This window comes from Ostrea edulis, chromosome 6, assembly GCF_947568905.1.
Source record: "Ostrea edulis chromosome 6, xbOstEdul1.1, whole genome shotgun sequence".
NCBI classification, from domain to species: domain Eukaryota; kingdom Metazoa; phylum Mollusca; class Bivalvia; order Ostreida; family Ostreidae; genus Ostrea; species Ostrea edulis.
The window spans coordinates 34,356,775-34,371,203 of record NC_079169.1 but is presented as its reverse complement, the minus strand read 5'-3'; the positions used below and the strand labels follow the sequence as shown (position 1 = coordinate 34,371,203).

Below are 14,429 nucleotides of genomic sequence, written 5' to 3'. Positions count from 1 at the left end.
TTTGGCCTGGAGGAAGCACTACAGGGTCACACACGAGAAATCCCACAGGATGCAATCACGGCTGTCGATATAATCATGCGCCACTTGCCGAGTATGACGTGAGTACTGTGGCCAGCTGGAAATTGTTGTTCAGCATTTCGAGTAGACTAATTACTGATTATTTTATCTGATAATTGCATGAAGAAATAATTAGTATTGATGTCTTAATAAGGAAAGATTTAAAACATAGAGCTTTTCATAAACCATATGGTGTGTCAATGTTTTCACCAATAAGAGTGTATATTTTATTTTGGCTTGGGGAAAATACTCATTTAAAATTAGAAGATGCGTGGGTTTCTACACCAGGAAGTTGGTAATGGAGATAGTTTTAGTTAGACCATTATTATATAAGTCATTAAGAAGTTTCTTAATTGTAGAGGAGACCATGAAAAGGGGCCCTTTACATATTTTGTATAGAGAATTTGCAGTAGTTCAGCTTGCATCTATGTTTGTAGGAGTATTTAACTCTCTAACAACTGCACACAATCTTTGGGAACTGTACTAATTCCATTGTCAATTGTAATACAATCTTAAGTGAAACATTTGTAATAGTAATGTGATGTCATCAACAGAAGATTAACTGGATTGAATTTGTCACAGCCTTCAAGAAATGATGACAAGTGTATGTTGAATTTATCCTATATTGTATTATAAAGCCCTTATGAAAGGAAATTTTACAAGGAGGGGCAAAATGATCTGCAATATTGATTTATCTAGTGGGAATGTTAAATGAAAGATAGGATTTCATATAAAAAGTACAGACATTATCAATGATCCAGTTCATGATTATGGTGCATTAGTGATGGGCAATCGGGAATAAAAAATTAATCGATGATCGGATTAATCGGATCCACCTTTTCGATTGATTAATCGAAAAATAGTCGAATTTTTATTCATTTCAAATTTATGGCATAAATATATAAATTTACTTTATTTTTTTTACCCTAAATATTAAGTTAATTAGAATAAAATCATTAGATTGATTGATCATATCTTGTTTAACGTCTCTCTGTCGAGAATTTTTCACTAATGGAGACGTCTAAAATCATTAATAATCTGATACTTTCGAGTTGGTTTTCCTGGGATAGGGATAGATCTCGCGACTTTTGTTGTTGTTCTTGTGGGATCCGGGTTAGAATAGAGCCTTGCTTGTTGTAAGAGGCAAAATCCGAGGCCCCGTGTTACAGCAGGTGTGGCAAGATAAAGATCCTTCCTTGCTCAAAGACTGTAAGTGCCGAGTATAGGCCTAAATTTTGTAGCCCTTTACCGGCAATGGTGACGTCTGCATATGAGTGAAATATGCTCGAGCGGGACAGTAAACAATATTCAAATTCAATCTTATCAGATGATTCAGTTTCGTCAGCCATTTTGATTTTAGTTAAGTCTCGGCAGGAATATTCATATTATGGGGGGAAAATATCGACGTCGACGATTTTCGATTTTCAAAATGACAATAGGTCTGCATGGTATTCTATCAGTTAGTTCATAGAAAAGAATCTTTTATAATTACATGTACAAACTTATTTTCAATAATTTTATTGCAAATTTTTCCCTGTTGGGATTGTGAAATAAATGATTTATATCAGCTTGGATCCTTTTATAATAACTCACATCTGATAATAGCACACATCTGCAATCCTCATATTATGAAATAAGCAATTCTTTTGAGTGAATGTTAATTAATGTTGGGCTATAGTATTTAGAGTGCAAGTTTTCTGGTAAATACATATACATGTAAGTTAATGAAGTTTTTACATTTAGTCATGTTGAATTTACATGTGACCAGTCATGTGAACTTTACATGTGACCAAACCTTTTCTCGTATCTAACAGGTACACCCCTGTGGGACGTTCATTTTTCTCACCACCAGAGGGTTACGATCATCCCTTGGGTGGGGGTCGAGAGGTGTGGTTTGGTTTCCATCAAAGTGTAAGACCCTCCCATTGGAAAATGATGCTCAATATTGATGGTAAGGACATTTTGCTGTGCAGAATTTTTAATACATAGTATTTGTATTGAAGGTCAATAAAACCCATAGAATTTATAATCAAAATAAAGAAAAGTTGAAAGATAAAAACAAATATTGAGAAATATGCCTGTACATGTTCATTTTACCTTTTCTATGAAGTTGCATTCCTTTGTAAATTTCCTAATTTTTCTGTATGGTTTGATTTGCTGGAGAATAATTTGGTTGAGAGAATAAGAATTGTCCTACAGTAGGAAATTTACACATACTGATGGAATGAAATTGTGGCATGTTGACTGCATGGCTCATTATATTTCAGTCTCTGCCACTGCCTTTTACAAAGCCCAGCCTGTGATAGAGTTTATGTGTGAGGTGTTGGATATTAAAGATGTCAACGAACAGAAACGCCCCCTTACTGATTCCCAGCGCGTCAAATTTACAAAGGAAATTAGAGGTAGATATTCTATTCTTGCAAATCAAGGAAATAATGGATGTCTGTTGATATATAGACAGGAATTTATCCAAACCAATCCAGAACTGGAGAAATAAATAAAGTATAATATTGTTGATATATAGACTGGAATTTATCCAAACCAATCCAGAACTGGAGAAAAAGAAATTATAATATTGTTGCAAAATAAATCTTACCTGTTCAGATGTTTGATATCTAGGAAGAATATTTATCTAATTTCACAAGTGAATGAATGTTTTTAATCATCTTTGGTTGGATCATGTAATGGTAAAGCGATATCTGTCTGTTTGCCCATGCATCTGTCCGTCCATCTGTCTGCCTGTCTGTTCAAGTTTTATGGACTACTTATCCTATCCATCTTTTATTTTAGAATTTTATGATACTTAAAGAGTATATTTTCATAATCATGAACCGTAGTTCAAAACATTTTCCCCAGTCTCCCAAAGTTGTGGTTCTTTGGTGGTTAACTATCAAATTCAGTTGTGTGGACCTCTTTCTGTTTTATTTGAGATTTTTGGTTAAATTGACTGTTATGAATTATAAACATAAACATTGAACTTGGAGCTTGATTTTTAAAGAAAAAAATATTGATCCTTAATGCCAATGACGGCAACTTTTTGATGTTGAGGGGCATATTTTGTACCGTTGGCGGTACTTATATTCCAGGTCTGAAGGTGGAGATAACTCACTGTGGCACCATGAGACGTAAATACCGTGTGTGTAATGTCACCAGACGTCCCGCACAGACACAGTCGTAAGTAAACATTATTAGCTTTCTTATCAATCCCATTCCATCTCTTAGAAATGTGTCGCTGAAGTACAAGAACTAAAATGTCGAAAAATATTAGAAATCTTGTGAGGTATCAATAACCTGTTGTTTATTTGTTGTAGTGACCTTTTATACAGTTTCGTATTAAACTTTTATTAACAAATTTTGCATTGTAATCAGGCCAGGCCAAGACATGCCAACAATAGCTCCTTCCTAATAGTTTGAAAATGTTAATTGAATTTTTGCTTAAGTCACATAAGAATGTTTGGAAATACCCACTAATCCGGAATAGATGAAGTTATTGTATTTGTGTTTCTAACTCACTTTGGCTATAGTAGTCATTGGACCACGGCTGATTATCTGTTGCAATGTTCCTTTATCGCAATTCACCTTTGAATTAGAACGCTTTGGCCGATATAGTATTGCGTTGTGTGACGACACAATTGAATCTGTTTGTAATGCAATTGCGAAATGCAACAGAAACTCTCATTGGTCCATATGTATAAGTCCGCCCAAATTCCCTTATACGGGAGTAGTCAGCATTTGAAAACATGACGGCCAGATGCTAGATGGAAAAAAACTTCAAAGGAAGAAAGAGAAAAAGTTGTATTCTTGTGTTGTTGTCTTAATATAAAAAAAAATCCTAAGATATTTTCCTACTATACTTGTGTCCAAACATACCTTCAAATATTTATTAAAGCCCCATACGACCCAAAAACTCGATCACAGCTTTTGATGATTTCGTTCGTAGACGTAGTCATGTTAGGTAGCCGGTCAATTTGAATTCCGGTTAATTTCCATACTTGCACAATAACGTCTAGATGTGTACTAATACCCCACAAATATTTTAGCTAAATTGTTTAAATAATATACCACCCCAGTCCTATTAAATGATAATTATTCAAATAGCTAAACTCACGGCAGTGCGGCTTTCATTAGTCATGAGCGGCCGCGCCGGCCGGTCTCCATCTAATGGGCTTGTGTAGCATTTTCGTTCATATAGAGCTTATTTTACCTTTACAAAAACTGGTACAAAAATGTTTTAATTTCTATTAATGTTGATAATAAATGAAGAGCGAATACATAACTTACAACCGATTTTATGAATAGATACCAATAGCAAGAGTTTGAATTGACCGGCTACCTAACATGGCTACGTCAACATACGAAATCATTTGAAGCTGCGTGTTTTCGGGTGGTGTGTGGCTTTAATGAATATTTGAAGGTATGTTTGGACGCAAGTATATAGTAGGAAAATATGTTAAAATTTTTTTGTATTGAGTTTACGAGACAGCAACACAAGAATACACCGATTTCAGGCCTCAACCGTCCGCAGCTTTTTGTGACCCGTAAATCGAAGGTTTTTATAAGAGGTGGATCTTTTCAGAGAGCTATGTACAGTTCTCCAGCTACACTGAATCCGCTCGAGAAAGTGGGCGGGCTGTAATCGGCCAATGAAAACTCTTGTATAACATCAAACATGTCATTCAAATTGTTCAATCGTCTCATTCAATTGTGTCGTCACACAACGCAATACTATATCGGGTAAAGTGTTCTAATTCAAAGGTGAATTGCGATAAATGGACTGGTTCACAATTTTTGAAGAAAATATTTTTTTTCATTTTTGATGGTAAACATTAAAAATATAACTCATTTAATGTTGACAGCCAAAATTTTGACCTTCTGAATGCAAGAATAAAATCAATATTTGAGCCTTAAATCTGTGTTATGTAAACAAAGACTCGAGTCTTTTTATGTATACAAACAAACAAGTGAAATATTGATTTTGTAATATAATGCATCTTAATTTTGCATAGTCACAAATTTTGACTTTTAGATGACACCTTTTACCCCAAAAATACTTGAAATGTGAAAGATATAATAAACTTAGATCGATATCTATTTCTTTTGAAAATTTCATAAGCAATAACATACCCCAATCTTTGCTTACAAAACAAATAATAAACTCTCTAAAATGTGATAAAGGCTGTTCCAGAAATGATCAAATTGGGGGGTCGGGCGGCAAACGATATTTTTTTGTGTGGGTGGTCGTATTTTTTCATATTTTATTTGGTCCGTGGTCGGACTGTTAAAAAAATATTTATTGTGAGTAGTTTCTATTGTTTTTTAATTTTGTGCCACGTGGGTGTTGAGTTTTCAGAATATTTTTATTGTCGCTCTTGTCGTGTTGGTTACAAAACGTCGGAGGGAAAATTGAAAACCTGCTTTCGAAATCGGAAGTAACATAGAACTATTCGAGTTGTCGCTCTTTGTAGCGCATAACTTTCTATTTCCATTACGGCACTCTTCAAATTAGAGGCGCGTTTAGTAGGGTCCCTTGGGACGTGATGGCGGCGAACTTTGTTCTGTAGATTATTACAGTTTACAGTGCATCGATTTTGGGAATATTTTGAAATCAATAGGTATTCCGTTTTCTAATAAAAATAGGCAAACCTTGGTTGATTTATGTGAGGGTACCGATGCGTTATATTTATCAGTCAGTGTGATGGTGATATAGAGGCCTCCATTAGAAGACGAACGATTCCAGGAAAAACATATCCATACCCATTTCATGATAATAGCATCGCTTGGACTCCCAATCTTTCCAACATTCCTGCCATAGATGCTTTTGATTGTTGATGTGACATCATTTCTTCAGAACTACTGTGATACAATGTCGCACAGGCATTGACTAATATGTTGACGGTGCTACCGTTTGAGCGAGGGCAGCTTCATATATGTACATATTTTGTAATGTTCATGCTTTGATCAGGTTCAATTTAAACAATATCTATTTGCAAAATACTCATTACATGAATTTTCTCCCAGGGTTTTATATTAAAAATCATTAAAACATGTATACATGAATGTGATTTAAATATTTTTATGCTATACAGTGGAGCCTCGTTAATCCGGACACTTTGGTTCCCAGCAAAATCGTCCGGATAAATGAAGCGTACGGATAATTGAATCCCATATTTTCTAGCTTTGCATAAGTAACCAATATTTGCCTACTTTATTGATGCATAGTGAATTAAACACATTCTATCATTGGATTTAACTATTTGCATTAGTAAATAAATTATGATAATGTTAACATTTACATGTAATTTAAAGCACTAAAATTTAATGTACGTGTTCAGTGTATTTGCCTGTGCTTACATTGTACATATGATTCCTACAAATAAATATACAAAACTGTGTACCGTATGCACTAAAACAAATAATGAAGCACTTTATTTAACTATAAGTAAATAAGTCATTAGTAACTAACATAATCATTTACACTTCAAACATTTCATCACACTTTTACTTCTTAAAGAGGCCGGTAATTTCCATCTGTCACGATTCACGGGTTCAGCGGTCTGTTAAAACAATCTTCATCGTCCAAAGTTGATATAAGAATTTCGTGATTATCATGTCAGTTGACAACATTCTTTAACCAAAATTCAATCTGCCAGAGTTTATATTTCTTATTCTATAATTATCCAAGACAATATCGGGAGAACTAAATCATTTAAGCTCATAATATCAAAACCTACTACTGCTTTGATCTAGTCACGCGCACCTATTATTTTCATGATGCGATAATAATGAATTAAAAATAGGGTGAAACTAACATTACAGGTACATACAGAATTCAATTGTCATTTTCCTTAAAATGGTAATTTTCTCACTTCTACCCAGGGTACAGGTAATCGTTTCAATTAGACAGATTGGCTTGTTTTCTTTATAATTTACGCCTTGCTAAAATTGTCCGAAACAGACCTTCCCTAAACAAAATTACCGTCCAGATTAACGGTACAAATTTCAATGCATTATAACGTTTTGTAGTAAAAAGTGACCGTCCGGATCCGGAACGTGAATTTCCGGATTAATGATGCAAAATAATGTATAAAAATTCTGTTCCCTAGAAAAATCGTCCGGAAGGTGAAGCGTCCGGATTAATGGCGTCCGGATTACCGAGGCTCCACTGTATATACATTTTATTTCTGCTGCCTTCACTGTGACTTGCTTAACCTTTGATGCACGACCTGTTTTGAACTGTATGTTCTCAGCTTCTACTTCCTTTTTTCTACTCTCAATCTTTTCAAGTTACTAATTGTATGATAAAAATGCCCAAACCTTTCAAGTTTGTAAAACTATGTTTAAACAGCACTGTCTTTGAACACAAAACGCATTTCAATATATCATGAAAATTTAAAAATAATCGATAAATTCAACTATTTGCATGTATATGCCATGCCCCCCTGCGAACCTATCTAATTAGAAAAATGAAAATTCATATGATAATTCCCTTGTAGCAATGGTATGTTCCAAAAGAGAAAATTACAACAAGTTTTATAATATTGTACATAATCCTAGTTGTAACACAATGAAGAAATATTTCAGCATTCACATATAATCATTGAATAAAATTGCAACATCATTGATTTCAGCCCCTCTCCTGGAATGCTGTTGTTGTGAGGATACATTAATTAAGATCAGTTTACAAAACTAGAATTAAGGATTTTTCAGTCTTTAATTTATTTAGCAAGTGGCATGGGGTTGGTTATCATGAGGGAGGGGGGGGGGGGTGTCATCGTGGTTTGCATTACCGGACATGTTAAAAGGAAATGGATTGAAGCACTTGTTATTTTAGTCGTGGGAAAAAACCCAAAAGATTTTTTTTTTAAAAATTTCAATCCGATCGATTTTTTGTAATTTAGTACCTGTGATCCCTCACATATTCTAACAATTTTAAAGAAGTTAGTCTCCCCCTTTTTTTTTTGGTTAGAATAATAAATTCCTATTGAGAATTTAGTATTTCAATCCATTACATATGCTAATGTTCACGTAATAATAAATGTCCCGGTAGTATGACTTTTAACAAGTACGTATTTAGATCCGCCACTGTCTGCCTTATTATGACGTACGTCAAAACGTAGACATGACGTCACACATCATCTTAGCCTGCTTTCATAAACATTGCACTCCGTTAAACATTTCGCCTAATGGTGCACTAAATTTTGGAGCTAGGAGGCCACAAGATTAGGATGATATTCCGCGTAACTTCACAATCATATTCCAAGGTGTGACTTGGCGAGATCTCAACCATTTTTGACCAAGGGACTTCTGGGATTGGCATTTAAAAAAATCCCTTGTTAGAGGTTGAGATTTAGCTCGGATTATTTCCCTATTCTAGTCATTAGAGGTCGCAGTACGAGCCAGCGCTCGCTACTAGAATGTTTGTCCCGAAAACCTCGCAAGATTTGTACTTGTACTGTTTTCATTTTTAAAAATATTTTTGTGGTGGGTCTGGTTAGTTTTTTTTTTAATTAAATAGGTCATTGTAAAATGAGTTTTATTAATTTGATGGGTCATGGGGCAATTTTTTATTTTTTTTTTATGGGTGCTTGGTATATACAAAAGGTGCCTCCCTACACCCCCCCCCCCCCCCCATGTATTTATTTCTGGAATAGCCCTAATGTATAACCTTAATTTTTAACTCTTTTAAACACATTAGAAAGTAGATTTTGAAAATTTTGGGTAAAATCGTGAATCGGTCCCTTTAAGATGTCCTTGTTAAATAGATTTTTCACAGAATGATTTTCATTAGGTAATCATTAAACATGCTATGTTTAGAATTTAGATTGGGGGGGGGGGGGTGTAACAGATTCCATTTCAACTGGTTTTTATGATTGGTTATTTTATGTTTTGACAGGTTCCCTCTCCAGTTGGTCTTTATGATTGGTTGTTTTTATGTTTTGACAGGTTCCCTCTCCAGCTGGTCTTTATGATTGGTTGTTTTTATGTTTTGACAGGTTCCCTCTCCAGCTGGTCTTTATGATTGGTTGTTTTTATATTTTGACAGGTTCCCTCTCCAGCTGGACTCTGGACAGACAGTAGAATGTACAGTAGCTAGGTACTTTCTGGAGAGATACAAAATGAAACTGCAGTAAGTAATCACAAAATGAAACTAGTTAACTAACATCAGCACAAAATAAAAACAACTGTAAAATAGCACAAGAGGAAGTTATAAGCAAAATGAATCTGCAGTAATTGAACATCTAATATGATACATAACAAAGTTAGTCACCACAAGCACCTTACATCTTCAATGTATTGTTTAAAATCTATAGAAATTCACATGATATTGATAGACTTATTTTATGATTGAATGATTTGGAAGGCTTTTTCACATCGTATTGATGGACTTATTTTATAATTGAATGATTTTGAAGGCTTTTTCACATCGTATTGATGGACTTATTTTATGATTGAATGATTTGGAAGGCTTTTTCACATCGTATTGATGGACTTATTTAATGATTGTATGATTTTGAAGGCTTTTTCATTGGTGACCCTCTCTGTTACAGATACCCCCATCTGCCTTGTCTACAAGTAGGCCAAGAACAAAAACACACTTACCTCCCCTTAGAGGTAAGTCAGAGTCTAAGAATGCATTAAAGGTGAATGTGTTGTTGCAAAAGTAGCATGTTAAATTTGATGTGGAAGGACTGCTTGACACGGTGACCAATTTAATTATGATAGTATAATATAACAGGTACTTAAGTACATTTTATTGTCTTTTCCCCAGACTATGTTATGTGATATTGGGTATTGTGGCTATATCTTGATGTGATTAGTGTTTTGTTTTCTGTTCCAGGTGTGTAATGTAGTAGGAGGACAGCGGTGTATAAAGAAGCTGACCGACATGCAGACCTCCACCATGATCAAGGTGTCTCAAATAAGTCACCCCCACCTACAGCAGACCATGTGTCTGGCCACACTGATCCCCCTTGCCTCGTTTATATAACATACCATTTGTTAGGCTTATTTGTCATGTTTTCGTGTTCATGTATCATTGGTGTGTGAGTCTTCATTGGTGACTGTGTCTGTTGATCACAAGTAAGGTCGTGTCTGTCTGGTGGTCACAAGTAAGGTCATGTCTGTCTGGTCACATAAAAGACAAAATCTACTTTCATTGGTATACCTATTGTAAAAACTTTGGTCTTTGAGTTCAATGTTATTCATTGTGATTCTACTTGTTTTTATTATGGGGGGGGGGACGACCCAACAACAACAATGCGGTTTTACTGTGGCTGAAAGTGTCATGTAACTAGGCAACACCAGTCATATGGGGAACATTTTATTTTTCAGCTCTAATGCCGTTATTTGGGTTATATTCTTACGGTAGAAGAAGGATTAAAAAGGACGGTTTCTTAAGGAGAATGTTAAGGGTTGATAGTACAGTTGTCTGACAGAGAATAGAAAAGCTTGCCATATATATCATTTATACATATATACTGAAATACACATATGAATACCAAATCTATTTACCATTTGTTTGCATTATGTCGACATTCATAGTGTTGTTTAAAAGTTTCAGTTATGTAGGTTTGGGGTTTACTCAACAAGTGCAGGTACTTAGAATTGGTTTTATTTACATATAGTTGGTTCATTGTTGTGGGATTCACTGCATTTAGTTGGTTCATTGTTATTTTGGGGTTTGCTGTATGTAGGAGATACTTACTTGAGCTGCTCTTGTTCCCTGATGATTTGGTAAAATCTAGAGGTGTTCTGCTAGATACTAATGTGGCGTTCAAATGGTAAAATCTAGAGGGTGTTCTGCTAGACAGGGATGTGGTGTTCAAATGGTAAAATCTAGAGGGTGTTTTGCTAGACAGGGATGTGGTGTTCAAATGGTAAAATCTAGAGCTGCTATGCTAGACAATGGTATTTCATTTTTGTGGCAAATGGGGTTTTGTGAAATGTCATTGAGAGGCTAGGATTCAGTTGCTTGGGAGGCCATTATGCAGTTTTTGCTTACCACTAGTGTATGTCAAATGCCACAAGCCTTGCAGATGCACCCTGAGCTCTCATTGATGCTGGTCTGCTTTGATAGCTTGGCGTGAATGCTCTTTATTTTTAATGGCTGATATATTAGATTTTACGACATGAAAATTATCAAATTTGAAGGAAAATGCTTTCTTAAAATAATTATGATGAAACTTCATTTTTCCCAATTATTTCCACATCTTTTGGTTTTTAAGATTTCCATTATTATACCATAACTCTACTAAATGAAAATGTTGGTTGGTGCTTTGTGCTTCATTAACATTTGTATGTAATGTAAAAAAAAAAATATCTGTTTACAGGCAACAGCCAGGTCTGCCCCAGACAGAGAGAGGGAAATCAACAATCTTGTATGTATCAACTTACATATCTATACATGATATGGAAACAATTTTCCACTTACAAAATTTAAAGTGTTCCATTTTTTCCACTGACTATCTTTGTAGATAGGATTGTGGATACTAGGTAAATGACCAGCGGGTGTAACCTTACAGTTAAGGTCACTTTGTAACTGATGGGTTCTGGGTTTGATCCCTATGGTTATGTCAAATCTCAGACATTTAAGATACACTGTAGATAATTTCCCAATCACTGTGCATTGGGAGTGACAGTCGCAAGTCTTTCAGATATAACCTTGAAAACGGGTTCCTTATAATGGTAGGCATTGGCACGATAAGTAACTCTCACTTCTATGGCCTTGAGTGCCATATGTATAGGTCAACATTTGTGACACGCCTCCTACTGCTGGTGATGTCTTTTTATAGAAAATTCCTAATTGGGACAAAACTAGCTGAGAGTATATTATCATATGATTGTGTCCATAAAGGGAGGTTGTTAAGTTTTAATTGTGTTGATATTTATACGCCCGTCTTTAGACTGGACAGATTATTTTTTCACCTTTGTGATTTGTTTAAAATATGAAACTACGGATAGGCTGTTGTTGATATGACTGACTCTAGGTTCAGAAAGCAGACTTCAACAAGGATCCCTACCTGCAGACATTTGGTATAAATGTAACTTATCACATGACAGATGTCAGGGGGCGTATCCTGCCCCCACCGAGGATAGAGTATGGAGGACTGGTAGGGGCTTGGTGATTTTGACCCTGCTAGAATGTCCTACTGTGCTGTTTATGTGAAATGGTTTTATATTTGTTGACATGGAAGCATCAGAGTACTTACTTGATCTGCACATAATGGGTTTATCTTTGTTTATTGTACACAATCCTAAAGGATGGCTTGATCTGTGTACAGTATACGTAATCTTGGACAATGGGATGATGCAAGTACATTGTACATAATCCCGTTTGATCCTCTGTGTAGGACAAATTTTAAAGAATATGCAAAAATTTGGTTTTATTTCTAATACAAAGTCATATATATGATAAATCGTTTGATGGGCACATTTTAGATATATAAGGGGGGAGGCATTTCATGAACATGATACTGGATGTTAGAGATATTAAAGTATCTGGATGTGATACTGAATGTTAGAGATATTAAAGTTTCTGAACGTCATACTGGATGTTAGAGATATTAAAGTATGTGGATGTGATACTGGATGTTAGAGATATTAAAATATCTGGATGTGATACTGGATGTTAGAGATATTAAATATCTAGACGTGATACTAGATGTTAGAGATATTAAAGTATCTGAACGTGATACTGGATGTTAGAGATATTAAAGTATCTGAACGTGATACTGGATGTTAGAGATATTAAAGTATCTGAACGTGATACTGGATGTTAGAGATATTAAAGTATCTGAACGTGATACTGGATGTTAGAGATATTAAAATATCTGGATGTGATACTGGATGTTAGAGATATTAAAATATCTGGATGTGATACTGGATGTTAGAGATATTAAAGTATCTGGATGTGATACTGGATGTTAGAGATATTAAAGTATCTGAATGGGATACTGGATGTTAGAGATATTAAAGTTTGACTCTGGTGCTTCCTGATTGTGTGTTGTGTGTTACCAGCTATGACATGCTCTTACCTGTAATGCTTACCTGTGTCTGATTAACTGCTCAACAGGTGAGGAAAGCCAACTTCAATGCAGATCCTTTTCTACAAACATTTGGAATAAACATAAATCCGATGATGTGTGATGTTCAGGGCCGTGTTCTTCATCCACCTAAAATTCTCTACGGGGGACGGGTAAGAAATTAATCACAGATATATACGTGAAATGTAGGGCAACTGTCAGATTTCACTCCAGTCAACATAGAAAATTGTCAGATTTCACTCCAGTCAACATAGAAAATTGTCAGATTTCACTCCAGTTAATATAGAAAATTGTCAGATTTCACTCCAGTTAACTTATACACGTGAAATGTAGGGCAACTATCAGATTTCACTCCAGTCAACATAGAAAATTGTCAGGTTTTATACCAGTTAACATAGAAAATAGTAAGGTTTTACGCCAGTTAACATAGAAAATTGTCAGATTTCACTCCAGTTAAATGTAGAAAATTGTCAGATTTCACTTGTTAGAAAAATGTCAGGTTATGCTCCAGTTAACAGAGAAAATTGTCAGATTTCCATCCAGTTAACATAAAAAATTGTCAGATTTCACCATGATAAAACTGTTGGATTTTGCCATAATTAATATAGAAAACTATTTGATTTCTCCATAATTAACAGAAAATTGTTTGATTTCACCATAATTTACATAGTGAACTGTCTTGTTTCATCTGCAGTTTCATAATAGATGTTGGATTTCGTCAACATGTACAGTTATATTAGTAGAAAGACCATGATTTGAAGATCATTGTAGTTATTTTTATGCAAGAGAGTAAAATAAAATATCTAAACACATCTTTTTGATAAACCAATGGATACAGAAAGCAGTTTAGAAATCAGTTGTGGAGAATTCTTTACCCAATAATTGCATCTTGAAGCAGAATTTTAGTACCTATATCCGAACGCTTTGGCATGGTTACTTGCAGTTTTTTTAGTATCACCTGACAATGTGCATTTGCATTGACTATTTTGTTAAAAAGCATGTACAATTACATTTACATGATTGTATGAGAAATGATTTTATATGCAGGGATAGACATTAACTTATTATCTCACTTGCCCTTCGGGCTAGTAAACTCAAAATTTCACTTGTACGAATGAAAAACTTTGTTGTCTGAAATATTTTTACTTTGATGAACCTTTCAAACAGTAATTTTGATTATCTCCTTTTACAGGGTCCACAATCGGTGAATAGCCCAGTTTTCCTTCTTTACGCTACCAAATGAAAGAGCTAGGTTACAACTCTGAATTATAAATAGCCAATTATAAATGATTTCATACAAGTTTATGGGTTGCCTTTAACCCTGGTTTA

General features: G+C 34.8%; 1 protein-coding gene across 13 annotated transcripts in view; it reads left to right on the top strand.

Annotated features, from left to right (window-relative positions):
* The window catches only part of LOC125683337 (protein argonaute-2-like), a 53,087-nt gene that overhangs the window by 18,335 nt on the left and 20,323 nt on the right, over positions 1-14,429 (top strand). For 5 of the 13 annotated variants that reach the window (XM_056139395.1, XM_056139401.1, XM_056139398.1 and 2 more), the window contains 9 exons: positions 1-98; positions 1,872-2,008; positions 2,325-2,460; positions 3,127-3,231; positions 9,101-9,184; positions 9,606-9,669; positions 9,896-9,967; positions 11,388-11,435; positions 13,130-13,252. The exon at positions 1-98 is cut by the window's left edge and continues 84 nt beyond it. In XM_056139395.1, coding sequence (XP_055995370.1) covers positions 1-98; positions 1,872-2,008; positions 2,325-2,460; positions 3,127-3,231; positions 9,101-9,184; positions 9,606-9,669; positions 9,896-9,967; positions 11,388-11,435; positions 13,130-13,252 — 867 coding nt within the window. Of the gene's footprint in view, positions 99-1,871; positions 2,009-2,324; positions 2,461-3,126; positions 3,232-9,100; positions 9,185-9,605; positions 9,670-9,895; positions 9,968-11,387; positions 11,436-12,044; positions 12,168-13,129; positions 13,253-14,429 lie in introns of all 13 variants that reach the window. The other 8 variants (XM_048924387.2, XM_048924384.2, XM_056139402.1 and 5 more) reach the window with 3 other exon arrangements.